The following is a 23,928-nucleotide window of genomic DNA, read 5'->3' as shown; positions in this document are numbered from 1 at the left end:
TGTACTTAAAAATAAATGGAGTTTAAGAAAGCGATTTAAATTACTTTGTTCATTCAATAAGTTTGGATACATAACAAATTTCACAATTATATGAGGTCATAGATTGTAATTGGTGTAAAAAGAAAATATTATTAGTGATAATCTCATATAAAATTTATGTTACAGCAGTAGCCACGATATGTTACCTCAAATGTGGTGAAAAATATGAAAAATAAAAAATACGTATGAAATTTGTTTGTTGTTTTGTTCGGAGTAGTTTTATTCATTCCACCCTCCACAACTTTTTAGTTTTACTCCACCTCACAACCTTTTTTAGTGGATTCTACTGATCAGTACACTCATCTATTACCCTAATTCTTAGGGGGTTCAAGTGATAGGTAATGGCATACTTGTGATGCCCTATGTCTATAATCCAAACCCCTAGTTACCAATCAGAAATAAAAATGAAAAAAGTTTAGCTTTGAAGCTTTAGACTTCAACCCTCAATAAAAGATAACTTATGTTTCTTCATGTGCGTTGCACATGACTCAATTAACCCAACTAACCAAGTCAGTCATATACATTATACATGATAAGGATATGTGTCATATTTTTATGAAGGGCTGAAGCCTAAAGTTACAAAAATAACTTTAGTCTAAAAAAATTTATTACCCTGATTCCACATGAGTTAAGTGGAGTCCAACAAGATCGTTTTCTCCATAGTTGAGAGTTCAAAAGACAGCATCACTAAATGAAGTTAAGGGCAATCAATAAGGTTCAAGTAGGATAAACAATAATCTAAAGTGGGAATGGTGAACACTCTATAACAGTTAGCTTTCATTGGTCTAAAATACATGAAGTGCACCTACATCCTACTAGTAAGAGTATGTTATCCAATTAATTGATGAGGAACTTAACACAGAAGAGACCTGCGTTCCTTACATTACAAGAGAATCAAGAGATCCCTCACTAGTAACAGGAGATATTTTCGTCCACTAGCTATAATGTAAGGATATAAATCAAGCCCAGGGCAAGGCTATTAGGTTGCAAACCATCCTCGCCACCATTAAGGAATCTGCACGACGGGAAGATGCAAACTTATCCAATAAGCAATGAGAGCATTTAGGATAATTAATACATTGTTAAAGTAGGAATATTAACATTTTATATTTAACCATAAAATTTTAGCTAAATAAAAAGTTTTTATTTATATTTTTTCTTTCAATTCTCAGAACGAGCAGATTAGGGAGGAAACTTCCTTGTAGATATGGAAATCTCTTACACGCGGACGCCCCCACCACATCTGATTGAATTCAAGGAAATTTAAATAGAGCTTCATAGACATCATAGCTTGTTACCATGAAAATACTATATCTCTGTATTGTCCCTTATTTATCAATTTAAAAAATAATTATAAAAAATAAAAAAGTTATAAAGTGAAGGAGTAAAAAAATGATCTAATCAATGACTTTTGTGCCATGCTAAAAAACTTTTGAAAAAATAGTTATGGAAAAAGTCAACTAACAGAGTTTCTCTTCAAACTCATCAAATTTTATTATAAATGGGAAAAAAAAAATTTATTTATATTTTTTCTTTCAATTCTATGAACAAGGAGACTAGGGAGGAAACTTCCTTGTAGATATGGAAATCACTCACAAGCAGTACGCCCCCACCACAATTGATTGAATTCAAAGAAATTTAAATAGACCTTCATAAACATCATAGTTGGTTACCACGAAAATACGGTGTTTTTGTACAATTCCTTCTTTAGCAATTTAAAAAATATTTATAAAAATAAAAAAGCAATAAAGTGAAGGAGTAAAAAAAAAGATGTAGACAATGACTAAAAACCTTTTTTTTTTAAAAAAAGTAACGGAAAAAGCATACTAACAGAGTTTCTTTTTAAGCTCTTCAAATTTTATTAGAAATGGGAAAAAAAAAACTAACAATTGCGGGTGAAAGTGTGTAGACAAGTGCGGCTATCTTTTTCTTTTACGCGTCTGCACAATCATTCAATGCCCCAGCACCTTAGAAATTGCAAGGGGCTTACCTTTTTCGGCTTCAATCAAAATCTTTTTGACCATTTTATCTGCACCACACTATGGAACAATAAAATTATGCCACGTGTCCATTAATTCTTAAATTTATGCTTTTAATTTCTGTTAGCTGAAATAATGGATTAAGGGTTAGTTGGGTTGCAGTGCTTGAGTTGTTAGAATTCACCTTAATTTTTTTAATTATTATTTTTTGATAGTCTTTAAAAATGCTAATCTTTGTCTAGCCCAATATATATGGCATTATAACCAATTAATTTTACTAAGAAGTACATGGTCAAATGTCTATAACTCAAAAATGAAAAGACAAGAGAGAGGGCAGTGGCACACAGTTACACACACCAACTATCTGCCATCAAAGAGTTATAAATAAATAAATATATATATATATATATATATATATATAAAGTGTATGAATAGCCTATAACAGAGAAATAACAATTAATTTTTATTTAAAAATAAATAAATTAATAAAATTAGAAATGAAAAAGGAAGTTGATAAATAAAAAATAAATAAATAAACAAGCAAAAAAGGGTATGGAGATGAAAGCAAGAGCAAATAAATTCAAATGGCTTTATGTGACTTTTGTACTCTTTTAAGGGTTTTAATTGTATCACAAAATCTAATGATAATTTTATATTTGAGTAAATTACCGTCAGAATCCTGAAGTTTGAGTTAATACCAAGCAAGTCTAAAATATTTTAAAAATATCCAATTTGCTATTAGAAATGAAATTGTTGTATTTAACATATACTTCAAGGACCAAATTAACTAGTTTTGAAATGTTTTGGACTTCTTTAGCTTTATCTCAAACCTTAAAAGTGCTTACTGTAATTTACCCTATTATATTTTCCCATAAAATTTTAGCTAAATAAAAAGTTTTTATTTTTTTTTTTATTTTTTCTTCTTCAATTCTATAAACAAGAAGACTAGGGAGGAAACTTTCTTGTAGATATGAAAATCTCTCATACGTGGTACGCCTCCACTACATCTGATTGAAAAAAGGAAATTTAAACATACATAAACTCATAGCTGGTTACCACGAAAATTATGTCTCTGTACTATCCTCCTTTATCAATTTAAAAAATAAAAATAAAAATAAAAAAGCAATAAAGTGAAGGACTAAGATAGCCTCACCCCAGTGATACATTTGATATTACTCTTGCCGTCATGTAGTGGAGTCCAAAAATTCACCCCCAAAAACTTTATTTTTCATTCAAAAAAAAAAATCTCAAGAGGAATTCTTTGTTGGTTTGTCCTCCTCTATTGATTTAAAAATAATAATAATAATAATAATAATAATAAAAAAACAATAAAGCAAAAAAAAAAAAAAAAGGTGTAAAGCAAATGAGTAAGAAAGTTGGGGGGGGGGGGGGGGGAGGGGTAGAAAAAGTGCTTGACTAAACTAAAGAAGAAAAAGTGTGGTTGACTTGACTGAAAGATAGGTGTAAAATTGTGAAAACACACATGAATAAGAGAAATCACAGATTCCAAATTGAGCATGAAATATAATAGAAAGTACACCATTTAATTTAAAAACCTAAGTTTACAAGTTTGAATCAATTTATATTATAACGATCATTCACTATTTTCATTATCATTTAATGTGAAATTTTATCCACACATATCTACTCGACATATTATATATATAAAGTGTATGAATAACCTATAATAGAGGAATAACAATTAATTTTTATTTAAAAATAAATACATTAATAAAATTAGAAATGAAGAAGGAAGTTAATAAATAAAAAAGAAATAAACAAAGAAAGGGGGATGGAGATGAAACAAAGAGCAAATAAATTCAAATGCCTTTATGTGACCTTTGTGTTCTTTAAGAGTTTTAATAGAATCACAAAATCTAATGGTAATTTTATATTTGAGTAAATTACAGTCGATACCTTGAGGTTTAAGCTAATACCAAGCAGGTCCAAAATATTTGAAAAATAACCAATTTGGACCCTAAACTATATGCTCTTGGAAATGAAATGGTTGTATTTAGCATATGGTTCAGGGACCAAATCGGTTAGTTCTGAAATGTTTTGAACTTGTTTTGCTTTATCTCAAACCTCAAAGGTGCTGACTGTAATTTACCATTTATATTTAACCATAAAATTTTAGCAAAATAATTTTTTTTTTCTTTCAATTCTCTAAACGAGGAGACAAGGGAGCAAACTTCCTTATGGATATGGAAATCTCTCACACGTGGTACGCTCCCCCACATCTAATTGAATTCAAGGAAATTTAAACAGAGCTTCATAGACACGCTGTACACCCCCAATCACAAAAATAGATGATTAATGTGTGTCCTAAAAGCACACATTAATCAAACCCAAAAATTAAAATATCACTTCTATATGTATGTACACATATTGGGTGAAAATAGCCAAATACCACATTTTGGCAAAATTTGTGGCAAACTAGCATTGTTTTGAAAATATTTAGCAATTTACCACTTTTTTAGTACTTGAGTTCAAAAAATCGAGTTCTAAATAGTACTCGAGTTCAGTGAACTCGAGTTCCTAGTGAGTCGCTAACGTAGCACTACCGACCTGGAATTTGTGTAATTAAGAAAAATAATGTGGTGTTCGATATTAGCGAAATCGAGTATCTCTTTATAGTACTCGAGCTTCATACAATCGAGTACCTTATTTTTCTTTTTCTTTTTTTTTCACTTTTTCTACTTTTTGTTTCCGATGGAATGGCTTGAATAGTCAAACTTAGTGGCTTGACATTAGCCAACAAACCATTAAATGGCTTGCATGCCCATCTCAGAAAGGTGCATGATATTCAAGAAGTTTCATGCATGAAGAAATGTAAGAGCTTGCATTAAATGTTCTTTATGAATTGTCAAAGAAGATGGCCAGGAACAATACCTAACATGCAAACCAAATCCATGCTTCTTTTCATTTGGCCAAAATGGATGACACTTTGGCCATAAATGCTTGCCATTTTCTTTGACTTGACAAGTTTCATGTCGGTGTAACTATTGATATTTCGGCTGAAATTTGGCTATAAATAGATGGTGAATTTGAGAGAAGATACAAGAATAAAAATGAAAATGAAAAAAAGTTTGACGTGTCTCTTTCATGTGCAATCACTTAACCCAATGAACTAAGTGAGCCATATGCATTATACATGACAATGATACATGTCATATATCTATTAAGGATTGAAACCTAAGACTCCAAACATAACTTTGTTAAAAAAAAAAAAAAAAAATTATTGCCCTGGTTCCCATTGAGTTAGGTGGAGTCCAATAAGATCGTTTTCTCTACAAACCATAGTTGAGAGCTCAAGAGACAGCATTAGTAAATGAAGTGAAGGGCAATCAATAAGGTTCAATCAGGATAAACAAGAATCTAAAGTGGGAATGGTGAACACTCTATAACAATTAGCTTTCATTGGTCCAAAATACATGAACTACACCTACATCCTACTAGTAAGAGTATGTTATCCAATTAAAGGATGAGGAACTAAACACAAAAGAGAACTGCATTCCTTACAATAAGACACTATTAAAGTATGAATATTAACATGTAAAAACATTCTTGCTAATGGTTCAAGTAGTGACACTTCAACAAAGATGTTGTTCCCTCTAGATAGCCTCACCCCAGTGATACATTTGATATTACTCTTGCCATTGCGTAGTGGAGTCCATAAATTCACCCCCAAAAACTTCATTTTTCATTCAAAAAAAAAAAATCTCAAGAGGAATTCTTTGTCGGTTTGTCCTCCTCTATTGATTTAAAAATAATAATAATAATAATAATAATAATAAAACAATAAAGCAAAAAAAAAAAAAAAGGTGTAAAGCAAATGAGTAAGAAATTTGGGGGGGGGGGGGGGAGGGGTAGAAAAAGTGCTTGACTAAACTAAAGAAGAAAAAGTGTGGTTGACTTGACTGAAAGATAGATGTAAAATTGTGAAAACACACATGAATAAGAGAAATCACAGATTCCAAATTGAGCAAGAAATATAATAGAAAGTACACCATTTAATTTAAAAACCTAAGTTTACAAGTTTGAATCAATTTATATTATAACGATCATTCACTATTTTCATTATCATTTAATGTGAAATTTTATCCACACATATCTACTCAACATATTATATATATATAAAGTGTATGAATAACCTATAATAGAGGAATAACAATTAATTTTTATTTAAAAATAAATACATTAATAAAATTAGAAATGAAGAAGGAAGTTAATAAATAAAAAAGAAATAAACAAAAAAAAAGGGGGATGGAGATGAAACAAAGAGCAAATAAATTCAAATGCCTTTATGTGACCTTTGTGTTCTTTAAGAGTTTTAATAGAATCACAAAATCTAATGGTAATTTTATACTTGAGTAAATTACAGTCGATACCTTGAGGTTTAAGCTAATACCAAGCAGGTCCAAAATATTTGAAAAATAACCAATTTGGACCCTAAACTATATGCTCTTGGAAATGAAATGGTTGTATTTAGCATATGGTTCAGGGACCAAATCGGTTAGTTCTGAAATGTTTTGAACTTGTTTTGCTTTATCTCAAACCTCAAAGGTGCTGATTGTAATTTACCATTTATATTTAACCATAAAATTTTAGCTAAATAAATTTTTTTTTCTTTCAATTCTCTAAACGAGGAGACAACGGAGCAAACTTCCTTATGGATATGGAAATCTCTCACACGTGGTACGCCCCACACCACATCTAATTGAATTCAAGGAAATTTAAACAGAGCTTCGTAGACATGCTGTACACCCCCAATCACAAAAATAGATGATTAATGTGTGTCCTAAAAGCACACATTAATCGAACCCAAAAATTAAAATATCACTTCTATATGTATGTACACATATTGGATGAAAATAGCCAAATACCACATTTTGGCAAAATTTGTGGCAAACTAGCATTGTTTTGAAAATATTTAGCAATTTACCACTTTTTTAGTACTTGAGTTCAAAAAATCGAGTTCTAAATAGTACTCAAGTTCAATGAACTCGAGTTCCTAGTGAGTCGCTAACGTAGCACTACCGACCTGGAATTTGTGTAATTAAGAAAAATAATGTGGTGTTCGATATTAGCGAAATCGAGTATCTCTTTACAGTACTCGAGCTTCATACAATCGAGTACCTTCTTTTTCTTTTTCTTTTTTTTTTTTCACTTTTTCTACTTTTTGTTTCCGATGGAATAGCTTGAATAGTCAAACTTAGTGGCTTGACATTAGCCAACAAACCATTAAATGGCTTGCATGCCCATATCAGAAAGATGCATGATATTCAAGAAGTTTCATGCATGAAGAAATGTAAGAGCTTGCATTAAATGTTCTTTATGAATTGTCAAAGAAGATGGCCAGGAACAATACCTAACATGCAAACCAAATCCATGCTTCTTTTCATTTGGCCAAAATGGATGACACTTTGGCCATAAATGCTTGCCATTTTCTTTGACTTGACAAGTTTCATGTCGGTGTAACTATTGATATTTCGGCTGAAATTTGGCTATAAATAGATGGTGAATTTGAGAGAAGATACAAGAATAAAAATGAAAATGAAAAAAGTTTGGCGTGTCTCTTTCATGTGCAATCACTTAACCCAATGAACTGAGTGAGCCATATGCATTATACATGACAATGATACATGTCATATTTCTATTAAGGATTGAAACCTAAGACTCCAAACATAACTTTGTTAAAAAAAAAAAAAAAAAAAAAAAAATTTATTGCCCTGGTACCCATTGAGTTAGGCGGAATCCAATAAGATCGTTTTCTCTACAAACCATAGTTAAGAGCTCAAGAGACAGCATTAGTAAATGAAGTGAAGGGCAATCAATAAGGTTCAATTAGGATAAACAAGAATTTAAAGTGGGAATGGTGAACACTCTATAACAATTAGCTTTCATTGGTCCAAAATACATGAACTACACCTACATCCTACTAGTAAGAGTATGTTATCCAATTAAAGGATGAGGAACTAAACACAAAAGAGAACTGCATTCCTTACAATAAGACACTATTAAAGTATGAATATTAACATGTAAAAACATTCTTGCTAATGGTTCGAGTAGTGACACTTCAACAAAGATGTTGTTCCCTCTAGATAGCCTCACCCCAGTGATACATTTGATATTACTCTTGCCGTTGCGTAGTGGAGTCCATAAATTCACCCCCAAAAACTTCATTTTTCATTCAAAAAAAAAAAATCTCAAGAGGAATTCTTTGTCGGTTTGTCCTCCTCTATTGATTTAAAAATAATAATAATAATAATAATAATAATAATAAAACAATAAAGCAAAAAAAAAAAAAAAAAAGGTGTAAAGCAAATGAGTAAGAAAGTTGGGGGGGGGGGGTAGAAAAAGTGCTTGACTAAACTAAAGAAGAAAAAGTGTGGTTGACTTGACTGAAAGATAGATGTAAAATTGTGAAAACACACATGAATAAGAGAAATAACAGATTCCAAATTGAGCATGAAATATAATAGAAAGTACACCATTTAATTTAAAAACCTAAGTTTACAAGTTTGAATCAATTTATATTATAACCGTAATTCACTATTTTCATTATCATTTAATGTGAAATTTTATCCACACATATCTACTCAACATATTATATATATAAAGTGTATGAATAACCTATAATAGAGGAATAACAATTAATTTTTATTTAAAAATAAATATATTAATAAAATTAGAAATGAAAAAGGAAGTTAATAAATAAAAAATAAATAAACAAAAAAAAGGGGGGATGGAGATGAAACAAAGAGCAAATAAATTCAAATGGCTTTATGTGACCTTTGTGTTCTTTAAGAGTTTTAATAGAATCAAAAAATCTAATGGTAATTTTATATTTGAGTAAATTACAGTCGGTACCCTGAGGTTTGAGCTAATACCAAGCAGGTCCAAAATATTTCAAAAAAACCAATTTGGTCCCTAAACTATATGCTCTTGGAAATGAAATGGTTGTATTTAGCATATGGTTCAGGGACCAAATCGGTTAGTTCTAAAATGTTTTGAACTTGTTTTGCTTTATCTCAAACTTCAAAGGTGTTGACTGTAATTTACCATTTATATTTAACCATAAAATTTTAGTTAAATCAATTTTTTTTTTTCTTTCAATTCTCTAAACGAGGAGACAAGGGAGGAAACTTCCTTATGGATATGGAAATCTCTCACACGTGGTACGTCCCCACCACATCTAATTGAATTCAAGGAAATTTAAATAGAGCTTCATAGACACACTGTACACCCCCAATCACAAAAATAGATGATTAATGTGTGTCCTAAAAGCACACATTAATCGAACCCAAAAATTAAAATATCACTTCTATATGTGTGTACACATATTGGGTGAAAATAGCCAAATACCACATTTTGGCAAAATTTGTGGCAAACTAGCACTGTTTCGAAAATATTTAGCAAACTACCACCCTTTTAGTACTCGAGTTTAGTGAACTCAAGTTCCTAGTGAGTCGCCAGCGTGGCATTGCTAACCTAGAATTTGTGTAATTAAAAAAATAATGTGGTACTTGATATTACTGAAATCGTGTACTTCTTTATAGTACTCGAGCTTCATACAATCGAGTACCTTGTTTTTCTTTTCTTTTTTTTTTAATCTCTCGTAGGAACTCACTCTTGTATCTTCTCTCAAATTCACCATCTGTTTATAGGCAAATTTCATCCAAAATATCAATAGTTACACCGACATGAAATTTGTCAAGTCAAAGAAAATGGCAAGCATTTATGGCCAAGGTGTCATCCATTTTGGCCAAATGAAAAGTTGCATGGATTTGGTTTGCATGTTAGGTATTGTTCCTGGCCATCTTCTCTGACAATTCATAAAGAACATTTAATGCAAGCTCTTACATTTCTTCATGCATGAAACTTCTTGAATATCATGCATCTTTCTGACATGGGCATGCAAGCCATTTAATGGTTTGTTGGCTAATGTCAAGCCACTAAGTTTGACTATTCAAGTCATTCCATCGGAAACAAAAAGTAGAACAAGTGAAAAAAAAAAAAAAGGTACTTGACTGCACTAAGCTTGAGTACTATAAAGAGATACTCGATTTCACTAATATTGAGCACCACATTATTTTTCTTAATTACACAAATTCCAGGTCAGTAGTGATACGTTGGCGACTCACTAGGAACTCAAGTTCACTGAACTCGAGTACTATTTAGAACTCGATTTTTTGGAACTCAAGTACTAAAAAAGTGGTAAATTGCTAAATATTTTCATAATAATGCTAGTTTGCCACAAATTTTGCCAAAAAGTGGTATTTGGCTATTTTCACCCACATATTGTGTGAAATAGTGAAAGTGTGTAGACAACTGCAGCATTGTAGGAGGACCAATCAAATATGGCATTATTGCTAAGCAATGCCAACTATGTACAGAGATAGGTGGATCGATAGGATTACTAGTCTACCACTACCAGATGCTTCATCAGGACCCTGTAGAGTGTGATTTAGATTGGTAATTGGCTAATCTTTTATTCTTATTGAGAAGGACGTAAAAGTTGATTTAAATTTAAAGTTTTTATTTTTATTTTTTCTTCTTCAGTGAAACTAGGGAGGAAACTTCCTTATAGATAACAGATGGAAATCTCTCATACTACCGCCCCCTACCACAACTGACTGAAAAAAGGAAATTTAAACAGACATACGCTCGTAGCTGGTTACCACGAAAATGTTGTCTCTGTACTATCCCTCCTTTATTGATTTAAAAAATAATAAGTAAATAAAAAGCAATAAAGTGAAGGACTAAGAAAGTAATTTTGGTGTTACACCATTGGCCACAACTCGCCCATGTGGCGAGTTGTGGTTAGTGGAGGGGTGATGGTGGGACACCCCTCCACCAACCACAACTTGCCACATGGGTGAGTTGTGGCCAATTTTATGGCCAATGGTGTGGCACCAAAATTTTTCGAATTAAGAAAGTAGTGTAATACTAGTCAATGACTTTTGTGCCACGCTAAAATACATTTTTAAAAAAAGTAATGTAAAAGGCCATTTGAGACTAACAAACTTTCTCTCAAAAAAACTCTTTAAACTTCTTGAATATTACCTTTTTAGGTGTTAATTTTGAAAATTTAACTGTTAAATTTTATGTTCCTTATATTATTCACATACATACTAAATTTGGTTCAAATCGGATATTATTTACTTTTCGATCAATAAACTTGTTTTTTATACACAATTTTAGATCACAAAAACTTAAAATTTTAACATTTGTTTGATGACATAACAATTGATCTTTAATTTTCTTAAAATTTTGCAAGCATAAATGATATAATAAAAAACATATAATTCAACAATTAAAATTTTAAAATTCATAGTCAAAGTCAATATAAAAATATGTGAGAAATTTGAGACTGCCCAGAAAGAGTAGTTTGACTTGAGTTGACTTGAAACAGGAGATATGGAAGTTGTGGACACAAAATCATGGACTAGAAGAAATAAATAACAGGCAATAGATATCTAATACCAATTGGATCCGGCTTTGTTTCAACTGGATTTCGAGCATTACAATCAATCACTACTACTCTACTCTAATTTCATTTTCTTGCCATTCTTTGTTCTTTCAAGTCAAATTGTTTTTACTTTGTAGTCTCTTTGGCAATTCTAATCAAACATATGGTGGGCAATCCATTAACTAATAATTAATTAATAGAAATTATAATGTTTGCAGTGGCATGCATATACTGTTTTTGCACTTTGAAAATTTTTGAACAACAAATTATAGACAACAAGATTGCATATTTTACCCTTTGATTGCACTTGTCTTCTTGTCTCCTAGCCATGTGACAGTTTCTTCTTGCGAACTAGTACAATAATCTTCCATTATGGGAGCAACTTTCACAAATAAGTAACAAAAATCACTGAACCAAAATGTCCCTAGTCACTGTTTATTTTATACAAATCACAAGTTTTTATTTATTTATTTATCTATTTATTTATTGGGGTGGGGGGGGGGGGGATTAAATGAGTAGCTTAAGGAAGAGAGATGATTCTCAAATAATTAAAAAATTGAACATGCCTTTTTTTGTGTAATATAGTCTAGGTGAAGACTGTATTGGCAATTTTTAGCTTTACTCAATTTGTTTTTTTTTACGTTGTCAGTAACTATTTTACACAGTTTATCATATCTAAAGATTTTTTAACCCTACTGGACAAGTATCACTATTAAGGCAGTGTTTGGAATCAACTTATTTTGCGTCTGCGTTTAGTCATTTCACGTTTCCTTCTTCTTCTTCTTCTTCTTTTTTTTTTTTTTTTTTTTTTTTTTTTTTTGGCACGCGTTTCAGCTTTAGGGGACAAAGTCACTGTTCATCATTGTTCACACACTGTTCACGGAACCGACAACCACTTTATTCAGAAAAAATATTAAAAATGGATCCCACGATACTATTTACACATTTAAAAATTATTTTGCTACAGTATTTTTAGTTTTCAGCAAAATAAATTATATCCAAATGGACCCTTTAATATTTCTTTGGCAGGACCTCTAAACTTTGAAAAGATTATTCATTCCCTTACTAAGAGAGATGGGATCCTTATTCGAGCTTCGTTATTATTTAATTAATATACTATTTCCATACATTAATTATGGGATGCATATATCATTAAGGCCTTGTACTTCAATCTGCATTGTGGCCTATAGAAAGTTTTTTTTTTTTTTTTTGGGGGGGGGGGGGGGTGTGGAAAAAGCGCACAACAAAACTAAACAAGTAAAAGTGTGGTTGACTTGACTGAAAGATAGATGTAAAATTGTGAAAACACACACGAATAGGAAAAATAATAAATTCCAATTGAGCATGAAATGTAATAGAAAAGTACACCATTTAATTTAAAAACCTATGTTTACAAGTTTGGATCAAATTATATTATTATGATCATTCACTATTTTCATTATCATTTAATGTGAAATTTTACCACATGATTCTACTCAACATATTTTATATATATAAAGTGTATGAATAACCTATGAGAGAGAAATAACAATTAATTTTTATTTAAATATAAATAAATTAATAAAATTAGAAATGAAGAAGGAAGTTGATAAATAAAAAAATAAATAAACAAAAAAGGGACGGAGATGAAAGCAAGAGAAAATAAATTCAAATGGCTTTATGTGACCTTTGTACTCTTTAAGAGTTTTAATAATATCACAAATTAAATCTAATGATAATTTTATATTTGAGTAAATTTCAGTCTGCACCCTAAGGTTTGAACTAATACCAAACAGGTTCAAAATATTTCAAAAATAACCAATTTGGTCCCTAAACCATATGCTCTTAGAAATAAAATTGTTGCATTTAATATATGGTTTAGGGACCAAATCGGTTAGTTCTAAAATGTTTTAAACTTGTTTAGCTTTATCTCAAACCTTAGAGATGTTGACTATAATTTACCCTTTTATATTTTACCATTAAATTTTATCTAAATAAAAAGTTTTTTATTTTATTTTTTTCATCTTCAATTCTTTGAACGAGGAAACTAGGGAGGAAACTTCCTTGTAGATATGGAAATCTCTCATATGCGGTATGCCTCCACCAAATCTGATTGAAAAAAGGAAATTTAAAAAGACATTGACATGTTGCTAGTTACCACGAAATCATTGTCTCTCCTTTATCAATTTAAATAATAATAATAACAAATAATACCATGGGATAGTTAAATAAAAATTAAAAGTATTTATTTTGCTTAAAGTTCTATGACTAGACTTAAAAAAAAAATGTATAACTTGAAAATGAACAAAAATAAGTAATTTTTTGTTCAATATAATGGTTTAGAAAAATTCTTTTTCTTTCATATCATTAGTTTCACATAATACATCCCAGCGTAGGCTATTCTATGGTGATGACTTCACATAATACTCAACTGCAATTAAATCTACTATCTATTACCAATCTAATATATGTTATCTTGATAGTAGATCTACAAATTGCATTCTCATATTCTTAAAGCTTGCCACTTCATTATTATTATCTATATATAATATAAAAATGAAGTTTTTTGACTTTTTGTGAGACTTACGTTAGAATTAAGATTAAAAAATAATTTTTTTTTATTAGACCTCACAGTATAATTAAAAAAAGAAAAAGAAAAAAAAAAGGACTCACTTTAGGTTTCAAAAAAAAAAAAAACACTCACATAAAAAAAAAAGACTTTAGGATTAAGGAAAAAAGAGAGAGAGAGAGAGACTCCTGTTAGGACTCTCTCTTCCCTCCTCAAATTTTCTAAGAACTATAAAATCAAAAGAATTAAATCAAATAAAAAAAATACTGATGTGGAAAAATTGTGGAAAGATCAATCAAAAGTTTAAGGCTTAATTTTATATAATATATATATATATATATATATATTTAAAAAGAAATAAAGGGAAGGAGTAAGAAAGTGTTGTTATCAACGACTTTTGTGTTATCAAGCAATAAACAGATTTTTTTTTTTTTTTTTTAAGAACAAGTTTGCTTTTCAGCAAATAAAAACTACCTTCGAACCTTCCTTTCAAATATATATATAAAATCGAAACTTCTGCTGACACCACAATTTTTCACGTCAGCACAATATTTAAAAAATAAAAATAAAAACATTATAACATCTTAAAACCCTAGCAACCTTACCCTCAAAACCCTAGCAACCTTACCCCTCTCTCAAATTAAGAAATATAAAGTCACAGTTTCTGCAAACTCTCTCTCTCCAAACGTAAATATCAAATTCAACCCCTTTAATTTCTCTTTATATTTTTGAGGCTTCTATAGAGTTATAGTGAGTTATGCTGATTTTGTTTTTTTTTTTTGTGTGTATAGATAGTCATAATACTCCAGTATTCCAAGAAAAGTTTGTGTTTTCGTTAATTGAAAGCCTTAGAGAGATAAGTGTTGCAGTTTGGAACAGCAATACAAAAGACGATTTCATTGGCAGCGGAAAGTAATTACTTTGTCTCATATTTTTGTTTTTTGAATTGATTTTATGTGCTTTTTAGACCCTTTTGGATCAATTTTGTTAATTGGGTGTTTTTTTTTTTTTTTTTTTTTTTTTTTTTTGATAGGGTCCAATTGGGGAAGGTTCTTTCAAAGGGTTACGACGACCGCACTTAGTATCTGTATATTAATAGTGGGGGGGTAAGTGCTATAAATTACTAACCCTTTTAAGTGTATAATCTGTTTCTAAAATTATCTATAATATTTTGTCCTCCGAAAATTTTATCTCTTTAATTTTATTATATTGTGTTTCTTAAGCTATAGACAGATTTTCTTTATTTCTTATTTTCAATAATAAATCATTTTATTGCAATACCGGTAATTGTTTGAGAAATCCAATATGTTCATATCTCTATAGAATAGATAATAGTAGAAGCCAATTTTATTACAACTACTTAAATTGAGTTGACTTAATTCCGTACAATTACAAAGTATAGCATGAAAGATAATGGAATTAATTGTTGTAATTTTTATTTTCTTTCAATGTTTTGAATTTCCATGTTTTTATTGTTGATGAGAAATTAAGGCTCAGTTGCACAATATGTGTAAATTCTTCAGAAGACTACTTTAAATAGTAAGTCAATGTGTCTCTTACATTTGGGTATTAGTTAGAATTATTTTCAAATGATTGTACCAATAAAAGTGAATGTGTATAAATTTTGTTTAACTATCCCGTGCATCGCACGGGTTAGCGACTAGTTTTTCCTATTCCCAAGCCTCCCACCCACTTGACCACCTCTGTTCCTCACTTTCCCATATATTTGTTTAATACTTCCTCACAGTTTACACCTTACACAGCTTCTTTCTTCTCAGTTTTTTAAGACTCTCTCATGTCTCAACTTCGTCTTCGTCTCTTTTAATTTGTTCCCCTCACCATGCGGCACAGCGGTAGTGATTAGTTGAATTTCTTTTTTAATCTTCCTCGTCTTCAGATCTTCTTTTCCTCTGTTCAAAACGAAACTTTCGAGCATTACAATCAATCATTGCTAGTCTACTCTATTTCAATTTCCAAATCTGTAAGTTGTCCTTTTTCACACATATTCATCCCTTTTATTTCTTTCCTTTCATTTTTTTTTTCCTTGAAATGAAAAATCCATATCAAATTGTTTTCTTCTTCCTAATTGCTGTGAAGCAAGAGTTTCAACTTTTGATTGTTTCAAGAATTAAACCTCGAGTTGGTTTTCTTATTACATATGAAATGAATGAATAAGCAACAAACAGAAGTTTGCTTTCTAAGATTGGAGTTTTTATAAGAGTGCTTAAATTCCCTAGTATTTAAAAAAAAAAAAAAAAAAAAAATCTATTCAATTATTTCTCTCAAATGGGTAAGTTCTCATTTTTAAGTTTTAACAGTCAATCATCTCTTTTTATTATTATCCTTTCACCCCCTGCCTGAAATTAAAATCCCACATCACATCGTTGTCTTCATCCCTAATTTAATTATTTTTGTCTTAATTTTTTTTCCTTTATTTTTAATTGGTTGTACTTCTTTTATCTAAATTTCCAACAGCTTCAATGAAGTGTAAAAGAGAGTCATTGCTATCACCATCTTCTTCTTCAACACGTCAGTGCCAATATGACGTATTTCTAAGTTTTAGGGGTATTGATACCCGCAAAAATTTTACCGATCATTTATATGCTGCTTTGAAGCAAAAGGGCATTATTATTTTTAGGGATGAAGAAGGACTTGAGAGAGGACAATATATTTCTGAGCTCTTCGAAGCAATAGAAGAATCACAGATTGCTATCATCATTTTCTCAAAAAACTATGCATTTTCTAAGTGGTGCTTGAGAGAGCTTGCCAAGATTAACGAATGCAGAAAGAAAATAGAGCTGATAGTTTTGCCAATTTTCTACGATGTAGAACCATCTGATGTTAAGAAACAAACAGGACCTTTTGAACAAGCCTTTATTGAACACCAAAAATGCTTTGAGGTTAGCATAGAGGAGGTGGAAACATGGAGAGCTGCTTTAAAAGAAGTGGCTAGTATCACTGGTTGGCCTCTACAAAATAGGTAATTTCCATAAATTTCAAATGATATACCATGAAGCACATAATTAGCTATGAGAATATATCATAATATGCATGGATTGAACTACATCATGGTATGCTGTTTAAAATTCTGTTAAATTTATGGGAACAGTAGAAGTGGTACTGAATCTGCTGATATATAAAAATTATCACTTATAAACAGTTTGAGTTTGAGATACCGGCTTTTGGGCTTAGGGAAGCTCTCTGAAAAGATCAAAATGGAATTACTTGATTCAGGAATGTATATATATATATATATATATCACGTTTTGTGAATTATAAATCTACTGACATTAACTGTTTATATTGTTTTTCTTAAATACTTCTTGTCAAAGCTGCCTATGAAAATTCTTGATATGTAACATTTTTTTCAATGACTGTAATTAAGGAAACTATTTTTTTTTTTTTTTTGAGAATCAAGGCAACTAATTATACCACCATGAAGAGATGATCCATTATTAAGTGACGTGATAACTCAACATGATTAGATGGCCTATGGCTATGGCAATGGCTGGCTCTTTTGCTTCCACTTATTTAAGTGGAAAGCTTTATTCTCTTTTGCATATTATATTGTTTGATATGGCATAAAATGTAATTTCATAGAAAATGTGTTCAGTAATAAACGAAAACTAGTCGAACAGAACATAAAAAGGTTTTCCAAAACATTAAAGGTTCATTCCCAATTCCCCTGTGTGTGTGTGTTTAAACTGTAAATTTCTCAAAAAAAAAAAAAAAAAACTTTGACAAATCATTACAATACAAATAAACTCTGCAACTTTAGAAACTATCACTACGGTTGGATTATTAACCGCCATTAATTGGCAGTTGACCGGTATTGACTAACTGTTGATTTTTTTCCAAATGCCATTTTTTTTAATAATTAAACCGGTGACTTTCCACTTAATTTTATGAATAAATTTAGACTTCAGGGTTGATATTCACATTTGAGGCTCCTAAATGGCCCAAAAAATACAAAATGTTTTACCTTTTGGAATATATTTTTGTCAATGAAAATTTTTGTTCATATATTATTTGGAATTAAAAAGATGTATATATATATATATATATTTCGTGTAAGACAAACAATAGAAAATATTTTAAATGTTGCAACCATATACATGACAACAAGTCAATTTTCTAATAGATATTTTATGTCAAAATAAATGGAGCATTCATTTCATAGGAAAAGTTCTATAAATTTTTCAAGATTTGATCCTTAGTACTTGAAGTCAATCAAAGTGAAATTTTGGAGAATTATAACACTTTTATAACTCAACATGATGCAACCATCCAAAATTACCTTTTGCCAAGTTATATTTTGTATTCAGGGTGGGCAAGCCAATTATTTCCTTAAAGATTTAATTTTGGCTCATTCATTATTTAGGTTTAAAAAAAATATTTCTAAAACTTTGAGGAGTTTATCACTGATATTACGGTGTTTTTGAATGATATTGTCTCTTCAAAGAGAAACATCACATACCTTTGGGCCTTGACTAAGGGTGTGTTTGTTTGAAGGTGAAATATGGTGGATGGAAAACTTTGGAGAGAAAATGGGAAGGAAAACTTTTTTGGGGTGTGTTTGGTTGGGTGGGGAGAAAGGAAAAATAAATTGTGGGGGCCGAGTGTTTTCTCTCTGGGCCCACCAAAAAGTTTTCTCCCCAAAATGGAGAGAAAATTGAAGCGAGAAAATGGGGCTGTTTAATAGGCAAAAATGCTTATGTGCACTTGCATGTGGGCAATTCGTCCAATTCCTTTTTTTGTTCTTCTTCTTCTTCTTCTTCTTCTTCTTCTTCTTCTCTCTCTTTTTGTTATTCTTTCGTGGGCAATTGCCTCTTCCTTTTTTCAATTTTTTTTTTTTTTTCCTTTCCTGGACGTTGCCTTTTTTTTCTTTTTTCTTTTTTTGATTTCTTGGGTTGTGGGTGTGATAGTTGCTTTGTTTTTCTTCTTCTTCTTCTTCCTTTTTTTTTTTTTTTTTTTTTTTTGGGTTTAACTAGACATGATTTTTTGGGACATATTTTTAATTTTTTTAATAAATTGGGTGATTGCATTTTTTTTCATTGTTTGTCACTTTTTTATTTTAATTTGCCATCATTTTTTAACAAGGATGTATGAGTAAATTTATACAAACTCATTTTTTCCATCCCTCCACTTTTCCACTCCCAACTAAACAAAAATGAGAGAAATTAAAATTTCTTTTATCCTCCCACTTTTCCATCCTCTCACCATTTTCTATCCTCCCACTTTTCCACCTCTCCAACCAAACAAACCCTAAAGAAGTAAAAGCTTGTGTTTGTGTTGGCACAAAGGTATAAATCATTAAATTTTATTTTTTATTTATAGAAACCAATACCTCCTCTTCACTCATTTACCCGTATACAAATAATTTTCAATTGTCTGATTTGGAAAATTTGAGTATTGCCATTGTTATTAATATTTGGTACTCAAGTAACCCCAAACAGTCCTAAACATTTATATTTAGCATGTTCAACTTAAAATATTCCAATAAGGTTTCTCTCAATAATCAAGCATGAAATGAGATGCTTAATTTTTTCCTCAATCAATGTATCTCTAGATGAAATAGAATTTGGATTTAGTGGATCTAATATCATTGCTAACCTAAGAAAATTAGCTGACTAATTCATGAAAAGATAACTCCCAAGGAATACCCTTGCTAAATATTTTTCTTTCTCCCCTGAAGTTTTATAATTGGTTTGGACCATCACATTATTATTTTCTATCTTCTTCACAGGCATGAGTTCGAATTTATCCAAGACGTTGTGAAAGAGATGATGGAGAAATTGAGTTTTAAATCCTCAAGCATTACTAAAAAATTCATAGGAATAGAATCTACTCTGGCGAAATTTATCCCTTTGTATTTAAGTCTTGAGAAAGATATTTGCATGATAGGGATTTATGGTATGGGGGGTTTGGGAAAGACAACTCTTGCTAGAGTTGTTTATGATAAATTTCGTAATGAATTTGAAGGTTCTAGCTTTATTGCTAATGTTAGGGAAGATTCAAAAAACCACGGTTTGCCTAAATTACAACAGCAACTTCTTGTAGACATTTTGAAGGACAAAAGTATACTTATAAACAATGTTTATGATGGAGTTGACATAATCGAGAAAAGGTTATGTCGTAAAAAAGTTCTACTTGTTATAGATGATGTTGACCATGTGGACCAATTACAAAAATTGGCTGGAGGGCATGATTGGTTTGGATTGGGGAGTAAGATCATTATAACAACTAGAGATGAACATGTGTTAATCCAACATAGAGTGCATAAAAGATATAATCCCAATGGATTAAATAATGATGATGCTTTAAAACTTTTTTGTTTGAAAGCCTTCGAAAATGAGCAACCCAAAAAAGGTTATTTGCAACTCTCCCAAGAAGTTGTGAAATATTCTAATGGCCTTCCATTAGCTCTTGTTACTTTGGGTTCCTTTTTGGTTGGAAGAACAATAGATGAATGGCAAAGTGCATTGCCCAGTTTTAAAAAAACTAAAGGAGAAATATTTAATATACTTAAAATAAGTTACAATGGACTAGAGGAAATGTGGAAGGAAATATTCTTAGATATTGCATGTTTCTTCAGACATTGGAAATTAAATGAAGTAATATATATATTAGAGAATTGTGGTTTTAATGCAAGAATTGGTATAAGTGTTCTTGTGGAAAAATCTCTCCTATCTGTGGACGACAACGAACATTTGGGGATGCATGATCTACTACAAGAAATGGGTGAAAAAATTGTTCGTTTTGAATCAAATGGAAATCTTGGAAAGCAGAGGAGGCTGTGGCTTAATAATGAATTGCATCATGTATTGAAGGACAATATGGTAAGAAAAATGACAAAGCTATAATTTATTTCAGTGAATATGATTGAGTAGGTAAAGTTACATAATTTTGTTCAATAAATTAGTTCTTTAAAATAAAATTCCAATTGGTAAGTGGTTACCTAAGTATTTATGTAACGAAATCAAGAATAAAACATTCATTTACCATGCTAATATATTGTCAATGATGATTTCTTATATTTTGAAAACAATAATAATATATTGTCAATGATGATTGTGCAAATTACCAATCCTTTGCTTTTGAAATCTTAGGCAACAAATGCAATTGAAGCCATAGTCATTCGTTTCAAGAAAGTGGATTTCAAATTTGAAGAATTTCTTGAAGTGTTATCAAAGATGTCTAATCTTAGATTGATGATAATTAATCAGACGGACATCTTACGTTTTCCTATTGATCATAGACATCTTGATGTTCCTAATACGCTAAGACATCTTTTATGGGACTACTGTCCTTTAAAATGTTTGTCATGCAGTTCCCAACCAATGGAGCTTGTTCATCTTGAATTGCGGCACAGCTATTTGGAATATCTTTGGCAAGGAGTAATGGTAATTTTGTTCTTTTAACACCCTTTCTATTATTTATTATTTCTCGTTTCTTTAAGTGTGGCTACAAATACAAATATACTCCCAGCGTATTTGAGCTTCCTCCTTTCATTTATAAAGCTGTTTTAATTTAAAAGAATTCCTTACTTATAAAATTAACTTCTACGTTTAATGGAAACTTTTTTTTTTTTTTTTTTTTTTGGAAACAGCTTTCATTCAAGTTAAAGTTCATTGATCTTAGTAGTTCCTTCTACCTTATGAGGACACCTGACTTTTCAGGTGTTCCGATACTTGAGAAACTAAACCTTTCTAACTGCCCTCGATTGGTTGAGATCCACCCATCTATTGGAAAACTCAGCAAGCTTAGGTATTTACATCTGAAATACTGCAAATCTCTTACTGATCTTCCCGACATGTCTGCTAAAATGCAATCCCTTACGGTTCTTGACCTTCATCACTGCTCAAAAATCAATTCATTTCCGAAATTTACTAGAATTATGAAAAGCCTATCAGAACTCAATTTGGGTGGGACTGGTATTAAGAAAGTAGAACCCTCATCAATCGAGTGTTTGATTGCCCTTACAAAATTAGATCTAAGTTCGTGCAATGATCTCAAATGTCTTCCTAGAAATATGCATAATTTGAGGTCACTTGAAAAACTCGGTCTTTCCTTTTGCACAAAACTAAAATCTTTGCCAAGGCTTCCATCAACCGTAAGAGTTATAGAAGCTCAAGGTTGTGATTCTCTAAAATGGTCACTAGCGTTGGTTAAACTGCGTAGTTGGTCACAACCTCTCTCCCAGCGGTGTCCGTATGATAAGAGAAGCATTCGAGGGGAATTTAAAATATTGTTCCATTTCCTACAGGTAATCTCTTCTCTCTCTCTCTCTCTCTCTCTCTCTCTCTCTCTCTCTCATTGTTAAATAATAACAGATAGCAATAGTTGTGTTTTAGGTACAGGATGGACTCCTTTGTCGGAAAACCATTTATGGAACTTCTTCAAAAAGGGAAAAGGAGGGATCAAGAACTAAATTTCTTGTAATTATTCCGTCATTTTTTATTCAAAAAGTGAGGAATTCAATAAACATAGAGCTGCCTTCAAATTGGTATAATAGTAAATGGATAGGATTCGCTCTCTGGGCAACATGTATGATAGGGTGTGAATATGATATTAGAGCTCGTGTGATAGCCCTTGGTGATATGCCTCAAAATTACTGGGCCTTTGAACTTTTTACTACCTTGATACGTCTTGAAAACAGTATTTGCCTATTGTATTTGTCTAGTGATGAGTGGTTTGCTATTGTTGGGAATGGTAAATGCTGTCAGATTAAGGTTACATTTGAGACCAATCGAAGTACCATTGGCATTGATGTGTTTGATTGTGGGTTTAGTTCGTTATACAAGCAAGATGTGGATGAGTTCAACCAAACAAGTGCACAATGTTTGATTGAGAGCTTTGGGGAAGAAGTACCCATCTATAAATTAACTGGTAATGACCATCTCAACCATCCTTCCCATTAATGTCCAATCCTATTGTATCTTATTTTCTTTCTAAATATACAACTAGTTTCGTCACTAGCAAGTAAGTCAAGTCATTTTTCTTTTTCTTCTTTCGGCTCACCACGTGCAAGCAATCCCAATCACCCTAAACTTTTTGAGTTCCTTAAAATTAAACTTAAATTATTATTATTATCATACTAACTTAGGTTTTCACATATATGCAGTTGGTGATGATGATGATGATGATGATGATGATGATGAACTTTAAGGATTTTGCTAAGGTAGATGGTTCTGCCCTATTATGGCATCCCATTTGTAATTGTTCAAGTATTATGATAATTTTCATATTCACCTTGTGTAATGCTAGAAAAAATAAGAGAAATTTTCATCATAAATTTTTGAAATGTCAAAATTAGAGACTGCATAGAACTTCCTTCTCTACCATGTCTATTCTTCGTAATCATTGGTGCTATGCCTTCTAGAAAGGACATGGAGGAACTCCAATTATACTGATTATTGATGAGTGAAATATTATTATTATTGTTTTAATTATAGTACCATACTAACTCAAGTTTTCACATATATGCACATGATAACAATTGATGTCTCTAGAAGATGACACTTATGTCTTACTTGTACTTCGACTAGTGCTAAATAGTGAAGATTTTCATAGTTTGAATTTCAGTTGAGGCTACTGCTACTGGATGTGCATAAGCATTTCTGTCAGCATAACTATTTTATTTTTTAGATATCTCGATATGTTGTATTGAATTTATAAATGGTTTCAGTTATAATGATTTGGAAATGTATTCAAGTGAGATATCCTTGTATCTTGTTTCATAATGACAATAGAGTGGGGTCTTTTCTTTTCTTTTTGAAAGGGGTTCTAGTCCATATCTGTTATTATGATTTTCATAAATGATGTTCAATTAAGCCTACTATTATCGAATGGTATACAAGCAATACTTTCAGGTAACACACAAGCTT

The 23,928-nt window shown here is 30.9% G+C and overlaps 2 protein-coding genes across 7 annotated transcripts in view; one reads left to right on the top strand and one right to left on the bottom strand.

Moving 5' to 3' along the window:
* Positions 1-998: 998 nt before the first annotated feature.
* The window catches only part of LOC126698261 (protein TRANSPARENT TESTA GLABRA 1), a 67,786-nt gene continuing 44,856 nt past the window's right edge, over positions 999-23,928 (bottom strand). Inside the window, exon 2 of the mRNA XM_050395369.1 lies at positions 999-1,054. The gene's annotated coding sequence lies outside the window, so the exon portion shown is untranslated. The remainder of the gene's footprint in view (positions 1,055-23,928) is intronic.
* Positions 15,717-23,928, top strand: part of LOC126698260 (disease resistance protein Roq1-like) — a 45,077-nt gene continuing 36,865 nt past the window's right edge. Inside the window, exons 1-7 of one of the 6 annotated variants that reach the window (XR_007646421.1) lie at positions 15,717-16,022; positions 16,517-17,021; positions 19,788-20,880; positions 21,151-21,444; positions 21,651-22,307; positions 22,768-22,930; positions 23,166-23,222. Coding sequence is in view for 3 of the 6 variants with exons in the window: in XM_050395366.1 (XP_050251323.1) it covers positions 16,522-17,021; positions 19,788-20,880; positions 21,151-21,444; positions 21,651-22,307; positions 22,396-22,930; positions 23,166-23,209 (3,123 nt within the window). In the remaining 3 variants the exon portion in view is untranslated. Of the gene's footprint in view, positions 16,023-16,516; positions 17,022-19,787; positions 20,881-21,150; positions 21,445-21,650; positions 22,308-22,384; positions 22,931-23,165; positions 23,386-23,928 lie in introns of those variants that run through there. The other 5 variants (XR_007646420.1, XM_050395366.1, XR_007646419.1 and 2 more) reach the window with 5 other exon arrangements.

This window comes from Quercus robur, chromosome 9, assembly GCF_932294415.1.
Source record: "Quercus robur chromosome 9, dhQueRobu3.1, whole genome shotgun sequence".
In the NCBI taxonomy this organism is placed as follows: Eukaryota; Viridiplantae; Streptophyta; class Magnoliopsida; order Fagales; family Fagaceae; genus Quercus; species Quercus robur.
This window is presented reverse-complemented; position numbering and strand designations above follow the sequence as displayed.